General features: G+C 36.3%; 1 protein-coding gene across 10 annotated transcripts in view; it reads right to left on the reverse strand.

Moving 5' to 3' along the window:
- Positions 1 to 1,213: 1,213 nt before the first annotated feature.
- Positions 1,214 to 24,603, reverse strand: part of QKI (QKI, KH domain containing RNA binding) — a 149,431-nt gene continuing 126,041 nt past the window's right edge. For 2 of the 10 annotated variants that reach the window (XM_030236281.2, XM_030236278.2), the window contains 4 exons: positions 17,590 to 17,677; positions 14,973 to 15,245; positions 12,244 to 12,318; positions 1,214 to 7,512 (listed from right to left, as the gene is read on the reverse strand). In XM_030236281.2, coding sequence (XP_030092141.1) covers positions 7,496 to 7,512; positions 12,244 to 12,318; positions 14,973 to 15,245; positions 17,590 to 17,677 — 453 coding nt within the window. In that variant the 3' untranslated portion in view covers positions 1,214 to 7,495. The other 8 variants (XM_030236279.2, XM_030236276.2, XM_030236277.2 and 5 more) reach the window with 7 other exon arrangements.

Consider the following 24,603-nt stretch of genomic DNA (forward strand, 5'->3'; position numbering starts at 1 on the left):
TCCACATCGAGCTTTAACTTGCAGACCTATAAATGCAATTCCTAACACAAACGTGACCATAAACAAATATTACTGACTTGGTGCAAGAGGTAAGAAAGGTCAAGACAATTCTGCTCTCTAGGGATGCAGATGGATGAAGGAGGGGGTTTGCACAGTGCAGCCAGAGACAGCACAGGAGGTGAGGCTGTGCCCCCACTCCAGGCCAGGAGGTCAGGGTACAGGCAGCCGGCACTCAGAGTAACAGCAAAGATGACAAAGGCTGCTCTATCTGCTCGAGTAGCACATGCCAAACAGCATCCCTACATTCCGTGAACTTCCAAGACTACTAGCTCAGATACAGCTATATGCTACTACTTTGGGGGAACTCATCATAGAAGGTGTCTTCTAAGACAAATTATGCCCAATTTTTCATCCTTGGTAAGTGCAGAAGTGTACCTGAACACTGTCCTTTAGCCTCCTCTCCCCTTCTCTACCAGATTTCTAAAGATGCCACACTTAACCTTATCTACTTCACTTACTTCTGAAGCAAACTTTTTTTTTATTTAAGCAGTGTAAAATAGAAGGAATTTTTAGCAAAGAATATCTTGGTAAAGAAATTGTCCTTAACTGAAACTAAGCATCATCACATAAATATCAAGGAAAATACAGAACACCATAATCTAGTTCTTCTACAAAATGTGTTTCTTGCTAGGCTCACTCTAGGTCAGGTGGCAGACATCTTCATTTTCTGCAATAACCAGAAACTATGCCCCAAACCAGTGTGTTAAAGTTACAGTAAAGTAGTACTTCTTATTTGCTCTGAACATAACAAGTGTAACAGTTATGCTACAAAATTACAGTATGCCCAAAATCATGTGGTTATCTTTGCACAATTTATAGAACTGATACATCCACAGACCCATTTGCAAAAAGTGTATTGCATGTTGATGATATATAATGCATACTTCCTTCATTTACAGTTACAAACAGCATATGCAATAAGAAACTATTAGGCAAAATATACCCTGATAATCAGATGACCATGAAAGTTTAGGCCTCCTCAACAATCAACACCTTCCATAACACTGCTAGAAGCATTGATGAAAATTTAAGTGTGAAAAATGTACATTCTTTATTCTGCAGTTTAGATACAGAATAAAATTTAACTTTCCAGAAAATAAAACTATAGCTATAGCTTTGAGAGCTGTCAGTTTTCTTTTGAGGATAAAGTACATGCACTTTTTCCAGTTACTTTATTGCACATAATGTACAGTCATAAATGGTGTTTATTTACATGTGTTTTGGCAACGTCCATGTTTGCTTTTTCCCTCAGAATACATTACTTTGCACAAACAAAACCTTAAATGCTTCACACAAACTGCCATAATACAAGTCCAAGCAGATATGTATATATGTCGCTTTATTGTTGCTGTACTTTCAATTAATTCTACCAAGAGTTTCAGATCTCAGTTAATCTCCGCCTTGGGAGGCAGACTCCTCGCAGTTAGTCTGTTGTCAGAGACGGACACCCAAAGTGCAGGCACCAAGAAATTAGGACTGCAGCCTGCTGTGCCTAAGCCCCAGCCCCTATGCACCACCTGCAATTAGTGCGCAGGCACAGAGAAGGAAGAGCACTGTACTTTTGGTAACCAGTTTGATTCAACATTGATCACCACGTGGTAATGTTATGGGTCATGTGTTATTTGGATGGTGTTTGAGGAAAAAAATGTATCAAACATATTAAAACAAAACAGAAATTCCGGGAACAGTTATGTACTCCCAGCCCTAGGAATGTGTTACTCAGATTCCATTCTGGTGCAATGTGCTATTTCTGATAATTGGTATTTTTATCCAGACACTAAGAGCTCAGTTTCATATACTCCTAAGTATGTTTCCCCCAAGTTAATTTCTTAATGGATGGTAACACACTTCAATGTTTCCCTGCATTTTCAGGGCAGAAAACCTTTCAGTGGTCCCCCTCATGGAGTACAATCTGGTAATAAACCTTTTGCTACATGCAGATTTTGGAAACCCTTTTAAAAGGTATATTCAAATAAAAGATCAGTATTGTCAGTATACTGAACATATGCTCATTAAAAATATCTTAAGGATGTTCTTGAAGGCACTTCATAATATGCACAAGAATACTCTTGAAGAAACCAAATCTGTAATTTGGTACAACTTAAGATGTGAACAGCATTGCTCAGATTTTACTTTTAAAGTCTGGATGATATTTTATATTTATATTTTCACCTACAAAAAAATATTTACCCTAAGATAAATTCCACTTTATTGGATCAAAGAGCAATTATCTAATTGTCTTGAATATATGACCTTTCAAACATTAAGACAATTTAATCTCAGAATGATAAGAAAAAAAAGAAGCTAACTTAAGTGATTTAGCAATATTGAAGTCATCCTCAAATTCAGTGATGGAAACAATTCGTACCTTTCCTGTAAGCAGGCAAAGTATAAAATAGTTAAGTTTTCAGATAGGCACTCAGGTAAATTGAGAAATACCTTATAATGAATATATTATTTTGATTTTAGAGTTTTCCTACATTTTCTGTCCTTCAGCTTTAAAGTACTACAAAGTTTACAGCAACTTCTACTACTGCATATACTGAAAAATGAGATGAAAATGCACTGTGGACAAAGTATGACAGTAGTTAACATCTATTGATAAAAACACAAAATAATAAAAATATTATAGAAAAGCAGTAGTTCTGGAAATAGAAGTATTCTTCAATATAAAACTTTAAAGTTTTGTTCCATCTGAATAGTTTCACCTATACTGGACAGAGTACTTCACCAAACTACGTGTGCGCCTCTGACAAAATTCTTTACAAATATAAATTATTTGCTCTGTAATGACACTTGTTCTATTATCCAGTCAAAAGGTCCTGATATTATCTGTTATAAATACCTAATACTCTTATCATCTGCCTGTGGCTGAGTTTTAGGATAGCAATGTGATCTGTTAAATTAAAAAAGAAAATTCTGCAGAAGTGAAACTATTCAAAATGAATTAGTATTTCATCTCTGCCTAAAATTTTTGTAGAACAAAGAACTACATGCCATTAGAAAACTAACAAACGTCATCAAAGCTAGACTATTTTTCTCCATAAAACAAAGATGCATAAAATTTTAATTACTAGCAATACTGTGAGAACTCTATTTATAAAGTTTTATATTGCATGTATTTCAAGATAAATAGTTTGAAAAGTCATAAATTAAAGGAGGAATTTGAACAGATTCAGATTCCTCACCTGAATTTTTACTATCTACAGGAAAAAAAACTGACTTTCAGGAAGAAAACTGTTGACATCTGAAAAGTTATCAACATGGAGGAGATCCCTCAACATCAACAGTAACTACTGCCCACTCAAGGTCACAAACCTAGAACTACCTGGGAAATGTAAAGGAGCCTCAGTCAGTGTAGCTCTAAGAAAGGGGAAGCATATCTGTAAAAATATTTGCATAGATGTACATTCAAAACAGCATTTTCACCATTTCAATTCCCTGCATTCATGTTGCTCCAGTCATCCACAGGGATAAAGATCACATAAAGGCAGCTCTGGAATTTGAAATGGATGTTGCTTGGTAATTTAGTGAAAGGTGTATTTTTGTACTTTCTGCAGTCCCTAGGAAAAGATCGAGTCTGACCTTTGGCTTACAGAAGTTGTACTCCCCTGAGCTAGGCAATACTGATAGACTTCAGCAGAAGTACCAAAAAAAAAGTCACTTGAAACAGCGTGGTATAAATAAGGCACTTTTGCCAAAGGAAACCCCCAGGTTTCGTGTTTCAATGTACAGCAATTCTATCCAGAAATATTTTGTGCTTAGAAACGTCACGTGATGCAACAGTGAATCAGGTGCCAAAACCAACAAATCACGAATTACTGTGTGAGTAACTGCAACCTCTGAATGGTTCAACAAAGAATCAAACTGGTTTCTGTACACCGTCAGGATTTACCAACACACTGGCATCTTTTGCTCTTTTGCTGAGAGCCAACGATAATTATTTTAGAGAAGGAAAAAGAAAGTGTGGAATTAGTAATGCAGATGCTGAAAGGCAAGTGGCAAGACTCTACAAGAAGAATGCCTCAAAAATGCTACTTTGTTCCCATTTCTACTGGCACCTATTCCCCAAGGTAAAAGGCCAGAATGACCAAAGCCAACTTAAAAGTAGTGTGCAGAATGTCAGCTGACAAACAACATAAAAACAAGTCACGTTGTGTTATCTGTGGTCACGTTCTTCAGGGTTAGTCCAGTAACTCGACTTTACATTCTTCCGTCTTTACTTGTTTATTTTAATTAAACATGTAATGGTTAATAAACAGACATAATCCAGAGTTAGTAGGTTGGTATTATAACATTTATTAAAATAATGCTATGGGTTAATAGAAACAGCAAAGAACCAAAGAATTAAAATGCAAGCTATGTAAAAACCTAACTAAAACCCAAATATGTCTAATGTATTCATCCAGTAGCTAACTAAAAGCCCAAGAAAGACAACACTCCCAATATAATAAAGTACTGCAAAACAATTGGCAATTTTTCAGTTATCAAAATTGTGGGTTTTGCATTTTGTATCCTTTTTTCTCAATCAGGAAAAAAATTCTTTTGAATGTTATATAACATACATATAAAACAAGATAGAAAAATACATTATAAACTTGTAACAATGGCTGTAAATACATTATCTTACATGTTTCTCATAGGCAATAGGTTGGTTATGGTACATACATAGCATGAAACTACTAAGATAATAAAGAATAGACAAATACATGTCATCTGTACGGTTACATACAAGCGACACTCCCATCTACCCACTCTAAAAAAATTACATAATACTGTCAGAAAGAAGTCTTAAAACTACTTATTTTAATAAAGAAAAAGTCATTAAAGAATGATAATACTGAGAACCAAGGCATTCAGAGATTTCAAAAGTCATGCTTTTTTTTTTAAGCTGATCCAAAATTTTGTCAACTAAGTTTTCAGAAGTTTGTTCAGAGCAAACATTACTTTCACATGTCACACATCTATTCCATAACACTTCCCCTCCCCCCCCAGTAAAAGACCTTTGATAAATGTCTAAAATGTCCAGGTTTTATCATAGTTGAGATGAAACTGGATCAAATACTGGTATTGTTTTAGCAAATCTCTCTTCAAATGTTCGAGTGTCGCAAGTTTATTCAACCAACCAACCAACCAAAATAAAATCAAAATGGCACAGCATATACTGTAAATAAAATCAACACAACTGTATGTGTAACAGGAAGACAAAGCTGGTGGCACAATAAACAAAAATCTAGCTGAATACGAAAGGATGAATGTCTATTGCATAGTAAATAAACTGATAATTATTTCCAGGTGAGACAAGATGTTAGATGAAGTCACCATGCAGGTGCTTAAAAATGTAAGCCCTCTTAGCTTACTATTGACCTTTCATTTGGAAGCTGTGAAGATTTGCAGGAGGAGAATAAGTTGACAAGAGGGGAGTAAAATTATCACCTGATATTTGCCAAGTTTAGTACTGAGCCCCACAATGTAACGCTTAATGTTTTCAGAATTTAATACTGTGCGTTCAAACAGCTTCAGCTCTTGCAACTGCCCAGCTATTCAAACCTCGTGTACAAACAAGGGTTAAAAGTAAGGTATAGCTGGACTTCGAATGGCTGAAGTCCCTCTCCTGCTTATCTCTTCAGGAAAAGCCAATGGGCCAGATCTAACAATAGTCAAAGACGAGCTGAAAAGTAAAGCAAAGCAACTTCGGTGCTGTTTGCCACTGCAGGAGCTGCTCCTGGAAACTGGGGATGTGCTCAGTCACTGACTGAAAACTCGCTAAGCACTTTCGGTTTCGTTATCTGCAGAACATCCCTTTTCGGGGTGATGCCAAAGCCTACTACAGTTGATGCAATATTTATTTCAACCAGAATCAAGAAAACTCCTCTCCATCCCTGAACAAAAATGACGTAACTTCCAGCTCTACAAACATTTGTCAGCTAATAATCTCCTTTAGCATGAGACAGTCTGTATCACAGAACCCTTTGGTTTACGTTGCACAAGTACGGCATTTGCTATGATTTAAAAAGTAGAGTGGCTGAAATAATAATGGGCTGGTTCGATGAAAACTTAGCAAATACTTCACTTGATGAGATTTTGGCAAAGTCACATCACACTAGTATGGCAAAAATCAGGTAATTAATATGGTCAACTCATCATTTGTCTTCCCTCACAGCTTCTTTCACATACTGGGCGACTGAGTGGCATGCAGTAACTTGTCTGAGGGAGAAGCTGATTATACAAGACATTTGACTAAATGACCATGAAGAAAATAAGGCACTTCCTTTTCTTTAGACTTATTCCAATACTTAAAAAATAAAAAAGAAAGACTAAAAGGCTCTTTTGGTCTTTTGTTTCTTGACAACCACCAGAAAAAATCATTTAATGAAATAAAGGGTTTCTTTGTTCTTTTTTTCTTTTTTATAACACTTGAAAGTATAAAATGCTACATTTCCAAAAATATATTTTTTTTCTGCACCAGCACCCTTGTATAGTAAAAGTATCTACTTTTTTGTTCATTTTGTTTCAATGCACTACACTTTATCTACATTTCATTACATGTATACAGCAAATAGGCAAGCATGGCTTTTACATCCTTAATGAATTTTTTTCTATACAGGGAGGTTTAAAAAAAATATTTGAACAGTTTGCCCAGTAATGTGACACATAATGCATGTACCTTGTTCTCATGTAATCTTCCAAGGAGATTAAAATATGGTTAAAACAATTTAAACTTGTATTTCGCTTTGATAGTGTTGCTGTTTTGTTCTCTGCATTAATGTAGTTCTGAAAAGTCATCGTAATCTGCATTTCATGGCACACTTTCCTTTAAAACGTCCAATTTGGCAGGCAATAGAAAAAAGGCTGCAACATCTGCCCTTTGAGGGCACTGGTAGTGACTAAACAGCATATCAAATTTTGAATACTTTTTGGAATCCCTTCCCCAATGACATCCCTGACCAAAGGTTCATGCATGATGCATCATCACACAGTACATTCAGAGAGAGCTTTGACTTTTTTTTTTTCTTTTTTTTTTTTTTTTTCTGAGAAGAAAAATATTCCTAGAAGTCTCTCACAGTAACTGCCTCTGTCATTGGGTAGTTAAGGGACATCTGTCTCCATCTCGTGCGAGGCCTCCTTACCGTTCGCTTGGGGCGGGACACTAGAGGATGATCAGTGCGGAGGGATGAGTTGGACCTTATTGCTTTACTACTATTCAGTGCAGGTTCTAGAACCACTTTCACCCAAACAGGAGAACAACAAAAAGCGGAGTTGGAGGACAACAATTTCTTTGTCTGTTTTGTTAGATGGTAAGACGAACGGACAAGTGCCCCAGCTCGCTGCACTGAAGACAGGCAAGCAAAGGCGTTTACCAGTTAACTGATCAGCAGGCAGGCATGGTCAGGTCATCATTGGGTGAAGAGTTCAGAGGTCAGAAGGTCATAGGTTAGTTGCCGGTGGCGGCTGGGTGGTTAGAAACAAAAATAAAAAAAAAAATAAAAAAAAACAAAAACAAAAAAAAAAAAAAGAAAGAAAAGATAGAGAAGAGATTAGTTCCAGCTAGTGACGGCTTAATGACAACATGAAAACTAATCACAACTAATAAAAAAAACAAGCATGTTTAATTCTGACATACTGATCGACACCATCTACAGAATGCAATAAAATCATGACAGCCCTCCATCATGATTTGGACACGTGAAGGAGAAGCCCACTCCCACAAAACCGGTTAACAGGAGAAATAGAGATAAAATATGACTAACGACTAATGGTTAGTAGCAGTCGATGAAGGAAATTGGAAAACAAAAAACGATGAACAGTTTCTGAATTGGGTAGAAGATTTCTGGAACAACAGTCAGTGCACAGCATCAGTATCTGACTGCTATTAAGCATTAGTACCTCCCCAGGTGCAAGCATTAAAGCAACTATTAATGATGGATGTGATTATTAATAACTGGTTGTTAAAAGAATGGAGTCATCTAAGGAATTCTGGACTTAGAGAAACAATTTGGTTCAACAAACTATGGGCCAAACAAAGGGTTTTTGTTCAATAAATTTTTTATTGCCTTTCATTTATTCTATTTACAAACAACATGGAATTTCTTGGCCTCATGATACAAAGCAGTACTATAAACTGTAGTCTAGCAACGTAGGCATCATCGTGGAAACCAGGAAAACGCTCAGCCTGCTACTATAGCTAGCATTTTCCCGTTCGAAATACTATTTTACACATATAGGACACTTATAAAATGCACTTGCATGTAAACACTGTAGAAGTCCTGCCATTTTAAAGTCTATACTTAAAAAGCTCTAAGTACATGAAAAAATAGAGAAAATATCTAATTGATACTAATAAGGCATTTTAAAACTACAAACAGCTCTCTTTATTCATTTTCAAAGCTAATACTCTGCAAATACAATAAAATCTGACATTTCATATACATTCCTGCTTTATATTTTTATATTTTAAAAGAAGCCACCTGTAAATACTATTTTCTTTTGCAAAAAAAAGGAAAAAAGAAAAAAACAACAAAACAAACAAAAAAATAAAACCCAAAACCACAAACAAATTACAGTAAAACATAAAAAAGTTCTCAAGTGGAAAGTTATCATTCCCAATGTTCTTGAGCTATTCCTTCTTTAATCATTCTCTCGCATTCTCCTTCACCAAACTTGGTCCACTTAACAGTAGTATAATTTTTTTTATTTTTTTTAAGACTCATTCAACAGCTTAATTAGAGCTAATAAATTCTGAGGTTGATAAAAGTTTCTGTACTGTTGCCACTTCGACTAAGGCAGAGGAGATGAAAGTGAGAAAGATATTCAGTGCAAAGTCAGATTTGTGCCATTACATAAATGAAGTCCAGTAGGTGTAATATTCACAGATACCATCGATTTAACAATCTTTCTTGTGGGTTCATTTACTTTCACATAATAAAAGTGGCCTATCATTTAGGATACAGTTCATAACACTACAAAAAATTACTACTGTAACATAAATGAGACCAAACGCTCCCTGAATTTTTTTTCAGAATTATGCTAAGTGGGATTTGTTTAAATTATAACAGCTGTTTCAAAAAGAAGAAAAATAAAAATAAATATTTTATGTGGCACAATCTTACCACTTTACAGGTATACTAGAAACAGACTCTTAAAGCATTTTGATACTCATTATAATTTTGATTAAAAGGTATTAAAATTTATATATAAATTATGTGAAAATTGGTTTGGATAAAACATTTGAGAAAATTCTCAGCATTAATATTTCTTGTGGAGTTTAAAATCAAAGCAAGCTACCTTTAAAAAATACCAGGACACCTGTGATACATCCTCTGCCAAGTCTCTGGCCTTCTACAGTACACACAGGTTTGTCAACTGTGCAACACCATTTACAGTTTATTACAATTAAATCAGTCAGTCTCTCTGTTATATGAATCAAATTCAATTTTGTAGTATTTATAAACTGGGGGTTTATTCTGAGTTAAAATGAGCTATGTTTTTCAACCCTTCACCAATTCTAGATGCTTAGTTGTAAAACATTTACACATTTGGGGATTCTTGCTTTAAATGCAGTGCTTATCTCTGGAAAAACAACCCAAACCCCAACAAAAAAATCAAAATTATGCAAAGAATAAAAACTACTTAAAAAGTGAATGCAGCAGTACTACAAAATCATCTGAGAGTCAATTTAGAATTTTAAAAAAACCCAAGAAAACCAACTTTAGACCCGATGAATGTAAAGACAGATTTAGTGACACTTAACTACGTAAAAAAAAATTTCCACATGAAAAAAAAAGTTTTTCGGTTTGCTGACATTGCTTTTTGTGGCCATAGCTATAGAAATATCCTGGTGACAGAACAGCCAAATAGGTGAATATGGCAAATACTGACAGTGTTTTAATTCTACAATATAATTTTAGTAAACTAAAAAAAAAAAAATTTAATGCTGAACAAAGTCATCACCAAAACCATTTGTGTGAGACTTTTAGACATGTGCAGTGATAACCTAGGTTTTAAAATTCAAAATACAATGAAGTTCAGTTGTAAAATTAACTGGGATTATTTAGATAAGACTTTAAGATAATGTTTTCCTGAAATATCAGCATGTTTTTTCTAAGAGAGAGGTATGCATATTTTATTCCACAGGAAAAAGACGTGTATTTATTTATCTACTTAAGACAGTGCGTTTCCAATATTGTTAGAAGTGAATGCTGGTTTATTATAAAATGGCTGTATTTTAAAAGAGGGTGAAATTATGCCAATAATTAATTTAAATTACTTTAAAGTGACCCAGATGAAAACATCTAGGCCCTTCCAAAAATACTTAAAATCCATGTTGAGCAAATATTACAATAATAAACTACAAAATGGTATTTTCTCCATGAAAACACCCCTATCCCCACTTTATCAGTGTATTTACTAGTTGTCTCAGGTAAATATCTAATTACTAAAAAGGTAACCATGTCTGTCACCTGAAACTATCACTGCAGATCATGAAGCATCATTTGCAAAAAACTGTTTTTTGCAACATCAGATCAAATTTTCAAAGACAACCAAATCATTATCACCAATTTCTCTTGACTGAGAAAGAAAAAAAAAAAAGGAAATATTAAAACCTATTTTCTTTTTTACTCTCTTTTTTTTTTTTTTTTTGAAACATGGGCTGTGACATTAAACTGATTACATCCTCTTGCCCCACTGAAGAGTTATCAAGAAATGAGAACAAGCCAATTGTATACTACTTGTAACTGCAAGTAGTGGGCAGTGATATAAAACAATCTTACAGAAAACTACACCAGTGTCTTCTATCAGCTTTAGGCTTTCTGTAAAGCCTATCATATCAAAGATAAAAATGTTACATAAATATACCAAATATACAGAAGGGCCCCCTTTACTGTATTGACAGAATCTGTATTCTCTCTTGTAGTTAATTTGTGGAAGATTGTGAGAAGTGTGGTCAATGTTAGGAGTTGTCAGATCTGTCACTGGAATTTGGCTTTTGAATACTACAATATAATGGCAATCTGCACAACACTGATTTGGGTGAGAGCAGAATAATAATACTTGGCACATAATGCTTTGCATCCTCAAAGCCCTGTACAAAACAAGAACCCCCACAACACCCCTGTGAGGTAGGGAAGTATTATTATCCTTATTTGACCAATGGGAAACCATACACAGAGAGATTAAATGACTTGCTGAAAACCACAGTGAGTCAGCAGCAGGGATGGGATAAGAATTCATCCCCCACACTGCTTCTTAGCCAATGTCAATAAACCGAAAATATCAGTTTTCTCAATTAGCTTAAACACTTCATTCAGGGGTCCAAAGGCATGACAATTGAGTAACAGGAGAAAAATGAAGATTTACTTTCCATTCAAGGGTTAAGGAGAGATGCCCAAATATTGGATGTCATCTCACCAACAGGTCTTCAAAAGTTGTTTCTCCTTCAGGTTACACATTTTAGCAGCAAAAGGCAAATACCAAGAAATAGATTTTGGAAAAAAACCCCAAAACCAAACAAAAACCAAAACAACCAAAACACCCTCCCTTCCCCTACCCATACTAATTCAAACTCAAACAACTTTTGAAGTTATCTTCACAGCCCTTACCTTTCTGAATTCAGTTAGGTATCTGAGAACATGCATCCTCCTCATAATATACAGTACAGTGGCTCAAAAGTTTATTGGAAAAAAAGGAATCTAAATCTTCAGATTTCTCCAAACACAGACAGGAGGCATTTATTCCTTTACTTCTTTCTCATTAAGCAACCATCCATTCATTTTGTTTTGCAACACCAATCTGATATTTCCACGCCAATTAAAAGAATGAACCGGGGGCAGGGCAGGGGGGGAAAAGGGGAACCTGACCAAATTAATTATTGCAGCACTGATTTCATAGCGTTTCCTGATGCAGATAGATGTTTCATTTTTAAAACTCAATCAGTTATAGAATTTCTGTTAAATACATCAAAGTGTATATATATATATTTAGTTAAGCTGGGAAAGCTGAGTTTAGAAAATTTTTTTAAAAACTGCAAGCATTCCCAAAGCTTTAAAATATTAACCGTCCAGGTTTTGGAGAAAAATCATGAATGGGTCAAGACCGGGTATTTGGTTAACCAGCTGTGGTGTTGCAAATCTCATGTACACTCAAAGCACTTCTTACAAACAAGAACTGCAGAACTAAACTAACCTCGGTCTGCGGTCACAATCCTTTGGTAAGGATGGACACGCATATCGTGCCTTCGAACTTTAGTAGCCACCGCACCTAGTTAAATTGCAATTACCAAGACAAAGTTAGAAAACATTCACAGAAAACATTAACAGCAGGTTTATCAAAATGGATTTAAATGATCATTAACTACAAAAGTTCATTGTAAGAAAAGCAACAAGTTAAGGCACAGTAGTTTCAAATCTTAATCTTAAAAAGGAGTTTATCTGTGCAGATTAATATTGCATTTATTTTAAACATCCTGGCCTTAACCTGTTTAATCCATTCATTTACAATCCCAAAATTACAGTATTTCATGAAATCTATTAGACCCAAGCACATTTAAGCTTTACTAGTCACATATTCACTGAAGTGCCTTTCTTGCAGCAGGACTATTTTAAATAATGCCATCTTTAATACTGACAATTATTTGCTAATCTTAAGATCACTTCCAGTTCTACCACAAAAAAAAGTTTTAAAGCAATTCTTCAAGCCTACAGATTGTGATTTTAAACTTTAAGTCAATAAGTATGAACTGCAATGAATTAGGTGATTAGTAAAGCAAACACTATATAGAACACTTAGCAGTCAGTATACTACTATACACTCATAAATTACAGCTACTCTGTAATAATAGGACCTAATCCAAATTAATAGCACTATTTTATTTTAAATCTATGTGCAAAAAAAGTGCAAGTAAGTCACTGACTGCTAGGCCAAGCTTTTTTCAAGGCTGCTGAAAACTAAGCATTTGTTAAAATTCAGATCTGATGAAGGATCAGTTAAGACCGTTCTTGAATTCTTAGCCTTTCGTTGGGAAAGCCATACCTGAAGATAAAAGGAAGGGAATTCAAAGTTAGTCACCAACTAAAATTTGATCTCAACACCAACATCCCCAAAAAACTGACAGGGATGCATTTCTCTGCCATTTTTAACAGAATTATTTTAAAACATCTTAAAGGTCCACCACATAAATGGACAAAATACTATTAATGAGAATGAGCATTTAACAAAACTCAACAAAATCCAAATTTAATGCAATTAACTCTATACAACTGCTCAGATTATAGAGCAGATGTATTAAGAGTTATAGATTCTAGGCAGCTAAAGTGGGAGTGTGGGGTTTTTTTCCCCTGCTCCCTTTTCCTTCTTTAAATAACTTTTTTTAATGAGGTCTGTTTTGGGCAATACACCTCACACAGCTAGGTCCAAGAGTATACAACAGTTTCAGATGCCATTTTAGAAGTAATTTCAATTTTTCCCTCGTATCTCTTTACAGAAAATCCTGTGAGAAATCCACGTTCCCTGCATTGTAATAAACTTTACTCTGGAATGCTGCATTTCTTTACTTGCTATTATCTGAATTCAGGAGAGGTGCTTGCCACTAACCACTATTTTAATGAACTCTCTGTGACTTTACCCCAGGTTGTACCACAACTGGACTCACAAACTCAGGGTGGAGGAGCTAGGAAGAATATTTACATGTTTGGGGGAAATTAATAAATGATAATGTTATCATATGCTCACAGAATTTTGGCAATGGGTTAACTGACAACAACCATAAGCTGACAGACGTATTGCATACTTTTGTCCTGCTAGAATTTTTGTTATTGATTCACTAATCCTGCAATACAGAAGGCTGAAATACATTTTCTTTTTTACTGTACATAATCTGGAAACATGCACACATACAGATAACTCTCCAAGTATTTGTCACGTGAAACACTGATTTTTTTTGCAATACTTTCAACAAAATATTGACTTTGAACCTTATTGTCCAGTGTTCATTAGAGATGTTTAGAATTCGTGTAAATCAATAACTGCCACCGAACAAACTAAGATCAAAGTCCTATAAAATCAACATTATGCAGCACCAAGGTCATATGCAATTCAGAACAAACTGAAGAGAAAAAATTATTGAGATTCTGGGGAGGGTAGGGAAGGAAGAAACTATTGGAACTGCTTGTTCCACATTGGCCAGTTAACTGAATTGTCACAGCTGCTTTATCATTCCTGCCTTCACACACCAAGTCAGTGGTCTGAAATATTAGGAATGATGGACATTTCAATGCAACATATGTAAAAGAAGCCATCAGTAAAGTTGCTAATTTTATCGTCCTTTGGTGAGAACTTGGTTCGCTTTATATTCATTCACCGAAATATTTTCCTGCTCACAACATAATTTAGCACTTTCTGACACTGAGGAGAGGTTTATCAGTTGTGTACTAAATAAACAAAAGCTCCAACTGAACAAAGACTTCTCCACTACCTCCAGTTTTGCTACTAATACGATATAGCAGAACAAGAAGGCCTCTCTTCCAAAAATCGCTGGATGTTAATTTATGTTGAAGAGAATACAAACTGATCTGTTATTCACGGGAGCCCTGATGACATGTAACAGACCTCAGCTTGTATTTAGCTTTTTTGCCCCTTGCCTATGTATCTACCATCCAATATCATACAAACACGAAGACTTTATTTTTGGTAAATTTATTAATACAACCTAAGCACACACATTCAGGAATGCCAAGCCCATCTGAAATGTTTAACAGCTGCACCGTTTGAGCAGCTCTCCGGGGCGGTTCTGATGTACCTGAACTAAGTTTGTCGCTTCAGATTTTTTTTCTTTGACCTCCACGAACCTCAACCTTGCAAACACAACAGAAGCACAAGCAACACATTCTCCAGTCACCCACGTCCAAAGGTCTTACCTAATACACCACTAGGTTCAATAGGGTACTCAAGGATTGATGTAGCTGGTGCCAGCGTGTAGGGATACTCGTAGGGTGTGTAAATTAAACCGGCCTCGGGTCCGGGTGGAACTATTGCAGCGGTGGGATGAGGAGTTCCGTTTGGCATGACAGCGGTTTGTATTTGTCTGATCAAAGGCATTATGGTAGGGCCAGCTGGCGTAGGGGTACGCAGGGCAGCTGGTGGGAGAACAGGCGCAGGCCCAGTAATAATCCTTGGAGCCTGGGCTGTTGCTGCAAGAGAAAAGGCAAGGGCTGCTACAGTAAGCAAAGAAATTCAGAGGAAAGTATGGAGATAGCAGTACAAAACGTGGAAAGAATGGGAAAAAAGGGAAAAAGTAGGAAAGAAGAAAAATAAAAGGAAATCATTAGTACATGCGCTGATCACACAGTGCCAAAGCACACCATTCAAATGCAAACAGCTTTCCATTTTCCAGTGTGATTAAGTATGAACATGCAAAATAAAAAAGCCATTGTAAAACAGTGAGGTAGATTTCTCAAACAGGTTACACAGCACGAAAGCTCCATTTAGACCACATTTCTTCATTTACGCTATCGAGACTGCATGAGACTGAGATGCATGCAGGAAATACAAGGAAAATACTATCACAATCAAATACAGAGTACAAAATTTAGTGCATCTATAGAGTCCACAGACACTCAGTTATGCAGAGCTGCTGTGTGAGTCTAGAGTTTTTATGTGTCTTAAAATTGTATTGAAACATATACACAATTCCCATTTCCAGGATCAGTAAATCTGAAGGTGACCTGGAAACATGAATTGGTTCCTGTCTTACCCTAACATGAATAAAATAGGCTCAAACTTTATTTCCATATAAAATTTCACCAAGTAACATACTTCCTTTGTATTAGAACTTTGCCATAGCCTTGCTTAATTTGAATAAAATAGGTGGTTTTCCTGTTTTGGTTTGGTTTTTTGTTTGTTTGTGGTGGTCTTGTTTGTTTTCTGAAGTGGTGCTAGCAAATTCAATTAAGTGTTATTTGAAGCCTGTTGGCACACCAGATGAACAACTTAAGCACTAGCACATCTGCTGGAAACAGTCAATCTTAAGAGTTATAATTTATGTATTTCTATTTGATCTACACTGATTTAATTTACTTACAGTGGCCTGAAAAGAGAAATGTGGCAAAGCTTTTCAGATTTGAGACTGGTGCATATTTAAAATTATTTTTATTTTTTAAACAAAAATGCTCAGATAATTTAAAACTAGTGCTCAAATATTTATACTTCCTTTCTTAAACAGAACTAAACCAGTACAGTTTCTACATCTTCAACTTTTCAGTAAAATGCAAACTCAAAGACTGAAATTTTCTTATCAAATAATGAGTATTAGTGTGGCAATCTCCAGTCAAAAAATAAATAAAAAATTCCATCTTCCCACTTACACTGATACAATAGACCAACGGGAACAGACCAGAAAAAGAAATTGCTCAAATTAATAAAAACATTTCTGTGCAAAAGTCTGCACAAATTTAAGCTATTCTGAAAGCTATTTTAATTATAAATTTGCAATATTTTAGAGACTACCATATATTTAAAACTGATCTAGCTTTAAATATCATAGTGTTCATTAGGGCTGAAAGACTTACCATTACCACTGTAGTTGTAAAAGCCCTTGCTTATGTCCCTTTTCAAATCAGAATAATTACACTGGTGTAAGCACTCTCAAATTGACCTAACTGCATTCCAACCTTTAAACATAATCAACACTGAAATGGGGACTGTGTGGAGAAACAAATTTGCAAATATCAGTAGGTCCTTAGTGAAAAGACTGATTTAACTGTGCTTACATCTGACATCTGTATCACAGTACAGCAAAAATGTACTTTTGAACAGTGTCAGCAACTATACTTCTGGGAGGAGAAATTAGATTTTCAACTGAAGAAAATAATTTGTATCACACATAATAGGTATTTGCTTTCATTAGTAGGTGCATGTAATTAATTTTCAAGTGTAAACCTGTGCACACATGCGCTTGCAAAAGCATTTTCACACAAATGTAATGGAAGTAATCGTAAAAACGGCTCATTACATCACTGATCCGTGTGAACTCAGCTGTGAAATCAGTTGATGAATTGTTGGTAAAACATAACATTGGGGGTACACATGCAAGCAAGATGAAAGGAAGGAATATAATACAGAAAAATGTATTCACAGTATCCTGAACATCTGCAACATTTTGAAATTAAATCTCTAAAAATAAAAATGCAAAGGAGTCTACTGTCCGTTACACGCTTTGAGGAAAAAATTACTGTAAAATAGAAAAATCTGGTTTAAGGGTTGAGGCTTTTTTACACTACATATATTAGTAATTATTTCAACCCATACATACTGTTAGAAAATACTGGGGACAAGAAACAAATCAAAAAACCTCGCAAACGGACACAACTTATCCATCAAAAATCTTTTGCAACAGCTACCTACAGTTTAGTCAGGTTCTTACTGCCTTCCATTCTCCAACAAAAGTTGCCACTGTACATTTTCCAAAGGTAGCTTTAACATTCAAAGCCTTCAAACACTTCTAGGCATTGACCCTTGAGCTCATGACATGCTTACGTGATTTGATGTTGGCATCTCTGTAGGTGCCATTCAGAATTGCAAGCTCCATCAGCTGCATCTTTTTAAGGCTGTCTTCTCCTTCTGCCTGCGTATGAAAAAATGGGAAGGAAGTCAGGATTATGAACTCACTATTGCACAAGATCTAAGTGACCTAGAATAAAATTGTTCAAGTCCTAACCAAGCAAAATACCTGTTTACCATTAGTCACAAAAGCAGCAAGCTTAGTCAACTTTTCCATAAAATTAAGTGCAAGTTGCCAGTTGACTATCATTAAGACTTTTTAACAAATATAAGATTTTTGGAAAAGGTTCGTAACATAAATTATAAAAATTAAGGATTAAAGGTAAGTTGCATTTGGTAGAAATCATTTAAGGAATATTTTTCTCATGTAGATTTTCCTGTACACCTAAAGGTGTCTTTAAAATAAATTGTACTACTGGGCCATAGGACGAATATCCATCACAAATTTTAAACACTACAATTTATTGTAATTTGCTCCATTACAGTCGATACTGACTACTGGGGGGGTGGGGCAAACAAAAAAATAAACAACAATCTTTGTGTAGCTTTCCAGACAGGATATTGACAACTGCCCCGAGGCTGAATTCCTAATTCTGGCACATGAAGATGTATTCTGATGAGGACATAACTACTATTTACACAGCACACATTACTCTCGGTTTTGCTTCAATTGAAACTACTTCCCTGAAGTTACCTACTCCATTGATATCGTGCAGACTGCATAAATATTACGTGGTGTTCAGCAGAACAATGCTCACTTTTTCAGTTAGCAATAAAAACATTTCTAACAGTGTAATTTCATTTTTAAGACAGTGTAATTTCATTTTTAAGATTTTCTGATCTGTCTTTCCAAAAATACTATTATTTGTTTAGTCAACACTCTGTTGAGCAGAAAATGTGATTATGATATAGGAAACACAAGAGGGATGGTCAACATCTACTTTAATGTTAGGTTACTACCTTGCCTCCTGTATGGAATGCCACTGCTCAAATTCTGAAGTCAGATGAACAGAAGGGCAGCTTTTCTGTGAACTGCAATGAATTCTTTCTTTGCTAAACTGGATTTCTTTCTTTTTTCTACTTATCGAATCACACAATATTTTCCAGGTATTTGGAACAGTATTTTCCAAGTTAATGAGCTTGTTATACATGCTTTACTCCCAAGCTATGGATTAGTAATTTACTGAAGTCCAAGACAAAAATAGTTTTCAAATTTTATCTAAGGAAATCCAGTACTTATTGTGAGGTATGCTTAAGGGCCATGACCCCTTGAGAAGGGAACTTTTAGCAGTTGATTTTTATCAACAACTCAAAATCAACATGGTAAGATGAGTCAACAGTGAATTCCTTTCAAGTGTCAGAAATTGAAAGTCTCAACAGTAATATTGATGACTTGCATAAACACCAAGAATCATCACACAGTAAACATCAGAACATACTGAAAGTTAGACATTTACTTTGTATGTTAAAAACTGTATGACAGGGCATGCTGACACTAATACTAAAAAAGGAAATACACATTCAATTACCATATTAACTAGAAATTAATTGCACAGTTAAGTTCTGTACTATTCAGAAATGTCAGACCCCATAGTCCCATAGCCCCTTTGGAATACAAAATGTGCCGATTCTAGCAATCTTAACATGACACAGAACAGATTTATAATTTACATGCAAAATAATTTTATCTTCTTTTTTAAATAAACTATTTTTCCATTGCATCTTTGCTGGTAAATTACCTAGGCAATTATGACACAATAAAACCAATTCCAAATCTATTTCCCTATCCAGAGCTCACAAATTCTTGTCATTCTGGATACACCTTATTGAGGTTATTCTAGCAATAAAGATTTTTTTAACACATTGATTATTCTTTTCCCCTCCCCCGTAAGTTGTACTTTCTTATTTGCTTTTTGTTTGCATTCATGTATTTATTTATTTGAAAGTGTGTAACAAGAAAACCTCCTCACAATGTCAGCTGCATCTCCCATATAGTTCCATTAATGTTACTAAAATTGCACACTTCCTCCAAATAAGACCTTCAGGAGATTGATCTACGCCATTAATGACTTTCAGTAAATGCTGAATATTACACTCCACTTGCTCGGATAATTTTAGTAACCCTAATCCCAGATTTTGCATCACAGTGAACATTTCCCAATATAACTATTTATAGGATAATTTTAAGACAAAAAATATTTTTACCCTTTTGATATGGTCAGAAGAAGGAGATATAAGTCCAAGTAATCATTCTGACTTTAACATTTTCCTATAGGTCACTACTGCTTTCTATTAGAAAAGATGTTGGAACTAGTAGGCTTTATGAAGTATGTTTATGGAAGTAATAGCGGACTTAAGTAAAGCAGACCAAGTCCTTAATTTTATTATTGAGATTTACTTCCCTAGACTATGCTCAGCAGATGATAAACTTTTCTTCTTTTAAACAAAACCCAAAATACAGCTTAAAATGTCGCTTTAACAACTGTATCAGTAAAAAAATCAGAGATGGAAGAAGTGGACTTGCATTACCAGACATTACCACTGACTTCTGGAGCTTTAATTTTTAAAGCATTTATTAGATACAAAAACCCCCCACAACTCCACCAGAAAACCCATTCCACCACTTGGGAAAACACGTGTAATGCTGACCACAAGGTCATGGTTCCGGCTCCTCCCAGAAGATGGCACTGTTCGTTGCACAATGCCACCTCTGCAGGACACGGGTGCGCCGCACTGCTGGCACCACCCACCCTACTAGAGCTGCCCAAAATCCTGCCACCCCATCGCACCCTACCCCTGGAACAGTCACTTGCCACCTCTCCTCATGGTGAAGTCAGAGAAGCGCCCAGGACCCTTTGGGACACGCTGTCGTGTCCCTCCCTCTCTGGTACCAAGCCCTCCACTTGCACATCCTTCCCCAATAGCCAACCCCTCAAACTTCCAAGAGCTGCGTCAGAGCAAGGGGCACATGTTTTTCCCTGCCCTATCCTCTCACTTCTTTGCTGACAGATGATCAAATGAGGCACACGAGATCTATCTTAGCTCCAGGCATTCCTGCAGGCACTCTTTGTTAAAGCAAAGAGAGGTTGCATCAGGGATCCAAAGGCAATCTCTAAAGGGACAGTGCGTTACCTGTACAATAGCTGCAACAAAGCTCAGTCATTTGTACCAAAAGGAAGCTACTTTGAGCAAACATCAATAAGGTCACTTAAAACCAGATTTGCATTACTAAGTTGAAGCTCAAGTGATTGACTCAAACCTCTCATCCTCTTAAATCTCAAGTGCTTTCCTTGTATTTATCATGTACAATATAACATGCAGATTAAAAAAAAAAAAGAGCCTTAAATGGTATTTTGAAACGTAATTCTTTAAATGTAAGCAAATACTCAGAAATGCTCACTGAATACAAATACAGAAGAGATGGGAGCAGTAAATCCTAACAAAGCCTACTGTGCACAGACACCACTGGGTGCTGTTCTGTGAACACAAAGCCTGTAACTCCTCACAGTAGCTCAACTCTACGTGGGCTAGCAATAAATAGACCTAAAGGAGACCAAATGCCAGTGAGGACTATCATTTTAAGTACCTTGCTATCTCATCTTTGTCAGTGTAGGATTAGAGTTGCAAGGCTCAAAACACAAGTGCCACCTACATGAAGTCTCTGGGAAACACTTCCTAAAAACACAATTTCAAACTAAACAGACAGTGCTGACCATACAAATGCCCAGTTAAAACCACAACTGTTTTCCCTACTTTGGACAACACTGACAGTTTCACAAAAAAAGAATGCAGCTTATTATACAACTGCTATTTGTTTCATGTCACGAAATGGGGAGCTTAGATAAAACACTCCAATGAATTCTTTTCATTATCCATGTCCAAGCTATACTTCAACCTCAGAAATCTCAAGACCTCAAGAATATCCTTTATTTTTAGGTACTGAAATGCTTCTGATTCTCATATGCATACAGTACCCTGAGGAGAATCATATACTTTTTCTTCTTATTTATACACAAAACATACATACACTAGATACATTTGTTATCCAGGTGGAAGACAGACAGGCATGCAGACTCCAAAGGTAAATGCCTTCATTGTGCAATGTCAATGAAGGACTTCAGCAGTTTTCAGAGGTGAAAGGTGGACTGTTAGATTCTGTCAGCTTTGAGAAGCCTGTAACAAATTATAGCAGAGAAGGAAAGAAAGATAGTATTTAAAAGAAGGATCAAGTAGCAGTGTTTAGGAGAGCAGAGATCCATAAATGAGAGCTACAGAGACAGCCAGTGGCCACACTGCCCTGCCACACTGCTGCCAGGCCCAAAAGGAGCATCACTGCAGCTCAGGTAATTCAGACACCAAACAATCCACTCACTTGTGTCATAGCTGGGATACCTTATTCTGACAGAGCTTCTTGAGCCTCACAGTCTCACACACAAGTCTCAAAATGCTCTCTGATTTTCATTATTACCAGGGCTGGAAGGGAAGGCTTTCAACACATTCAAGCATCAAACATAGGTGCTTTCCCCATATAATGCTCCATTCTCTTCTGAAATAACTGCTTTGGAAAATGTAACAGATACACCTCTTTTCCCCTACATTCATAACAAACAGATCCTCAGATTTAGGTGATGTCGGTGACTTTCACTGACAGTCCAGCTTGCAGATATCACGCATTTTGGATCACATTTTTGCAATCCTGTCACATCCCAGTACTTCAGCTGAATTCTCATGAACTGAAGTGAGCCCAGCCCTAGGAAAGGCAGCAGACAGTTTTATTATTTTGGATAAAATGCAGCAAAGTCTGGCTTTGGGGACCAGTTCTTTACAAGCTGTTCCAGGACTGTCTTTTCAGGCTCAGAGCAGAAGCAGCAAATGGGAAGAGAAAATGGTGGTGAAGCAAAACGACAGCCAGATGGGCCAGGAACACAAGGGCCAAAAACCTGTCTCCATCTTCCCCTGCCAACTGCAGCAGGCCTGTCCCACCAGGCTCATGGAAAGAATGACCAGGGGTCTCAGCAGCATGACAGCACCAAAGAGCACTTGTCACCTCAGCAACCTCTCCTGCAGAGCTGCCTCCCTGCCTGCTCCACACCGCTGCTGGTTAACAGCAGCTCTCACCAGCAGCTTTCCTGCCACCCTTGGAGAGAACTCTTCCAGCTACCAAACATTTTTTCCAAGCCCATGCACCCTTCCACACCTTTGCTTCAAGCAGAGAGAATTCTTCTAAGAACACAGTGTATTTTTCAGAACGCAGGTAAAGGCAATAAATAATTTCACATGCACTCCAAGCAGAAGGGCAGAGGACTTAGCAGCTATGGAAGAACACTATACTAATGAACAAGAATAAATACTTAAAACTCTTCCTCAAATAGAAAAGTAATTTAAAATTGCCACATAAAATAAACATAACTTTTCTACCACCTGGAAATACACACATTAAATATGAAGACTTTTAATTATTCTTTAGACTGCATAGTATAAGCCATCTACTATTTACTCATTTAATAGGAATTTTGGTAAAAATGCACCACTGAAATATTTTACTGCCATTGATCTTATCCTGCTTATCCAGGAGGCAGTGCTGCTCCTCAGGGGTCTGTCACCCTGCCTTCCCCCAGGCCCCAGCTGCTCTCCAGCCCAACAGCTGCAGCTTGGAGGCTTGCACTGTGACACAGGCTGGATTCTCAGGCTCTAGAATGCTTTTATCTCCCTGACAAAGAAAAATCTTCCACTGCAATTCACTTGTAGATCAGTAAGTATTCCTAACATACCAGGCTCCAGTCAAACAGTCTTTACACATGAATGTCTCCATTCAGGGACAAAAACCTTCCATTCATAATTTATAAACAAAAAAATAAAACCCTTACCAACATTATACTAAAAATTCCTAGACATACATGTATTAAATAAAAAAACAGATCTCAGACATCAATACATTGTAAAATACACTACAAAGGCTCACAAATTCCACACATTGGAATTTTTGAAGCTAAAGTATATATGCTTAAAATTCATGTTTGGATGATCTTTTATTTCTTAGCTAAGTTGTTGAAAGTGATGTATCTATAGCAACAATATCCTAGACAAGATTACAGGTAACTAGATGCAAAAGACAAAGAAAAGAGCTTTTCTGTAAGACTCTGAATGGGAGTGCCTCAACTATTAATCAATTACCTAGTGCAAGAGATTAGATTTTACTTTTGTAAAGGCTTTTGGTCCTGGTAAATTACTCTATTACTCAGTATTAAAGAAAACATCTCATCCTCCCTTTCCCTCAAAAAAATCTGGCAGAGACCTTCAAGTTTCCCATGCCCAGAATGTAAATATTGATAGTTAGAAGTTGCTAGTAAACATATGCAACAGACTTTCTCATCCTTTATTATACAATTCTGAGGGTGATGGAGCAGAAATCCTACACCACAGCTTTGCTTGTTTTGAGGGGAATTGGCCAAAGAGGTCTTTTCTGTCACAGTTTGGCACCTATTCTTATATTAGAGGAAACTTTCCCAAATGCTTTAACGAGAAAGACTTCCAGACCAGCCATATTTCTCAGAGTCCTGTACATCAACAATCCTATGGCACTGAACAGGTGGTAAAACTATAGCTCAGTTATTTCTCTATTTCCTTTTCAACACTGACACACACTGCTATGGCTACGAGGACAGGCAAAGATAAATTAGCATCATTATTTCTTCTGGGCACCACAGTCTGCTTATCTTCTTCAAAGCAAGCTCTCAGTTCAAATGATATGCAAAGAAGACTTGTGCTGTTTCACTTGACAAATTCGTTGGTCATAATGTTAAAGATACACTAGGGGAAAAAGACAGCCTATCTTTTTACATTCCCCATCACCTCATCTGACATATCCCTGTTTAATCATGATACTTGGCTTACCAGTAATACTTTTGAGAGTCTTGATGCCCTCCCTCCCCCACTTTCCATTTCTGCACAAAGAAAATACAGATAAGGTACAGAAAATTGGCAGACAGT

Source organism: Serinus canaria, chromosome 3 (genome assembly GCF_022539315.1).
Source record: "Serinus canaria isolate serCan28SL12 chromosome 3, serCan2020, whole genome shotgun sequence".
Taxonomy (NCBI): domain Eukaryota; kingdom Metazoa; phylum Chordata; class Aves; order Passeriformes; family Fringillidae; genus Serinus; species Serinus canaria.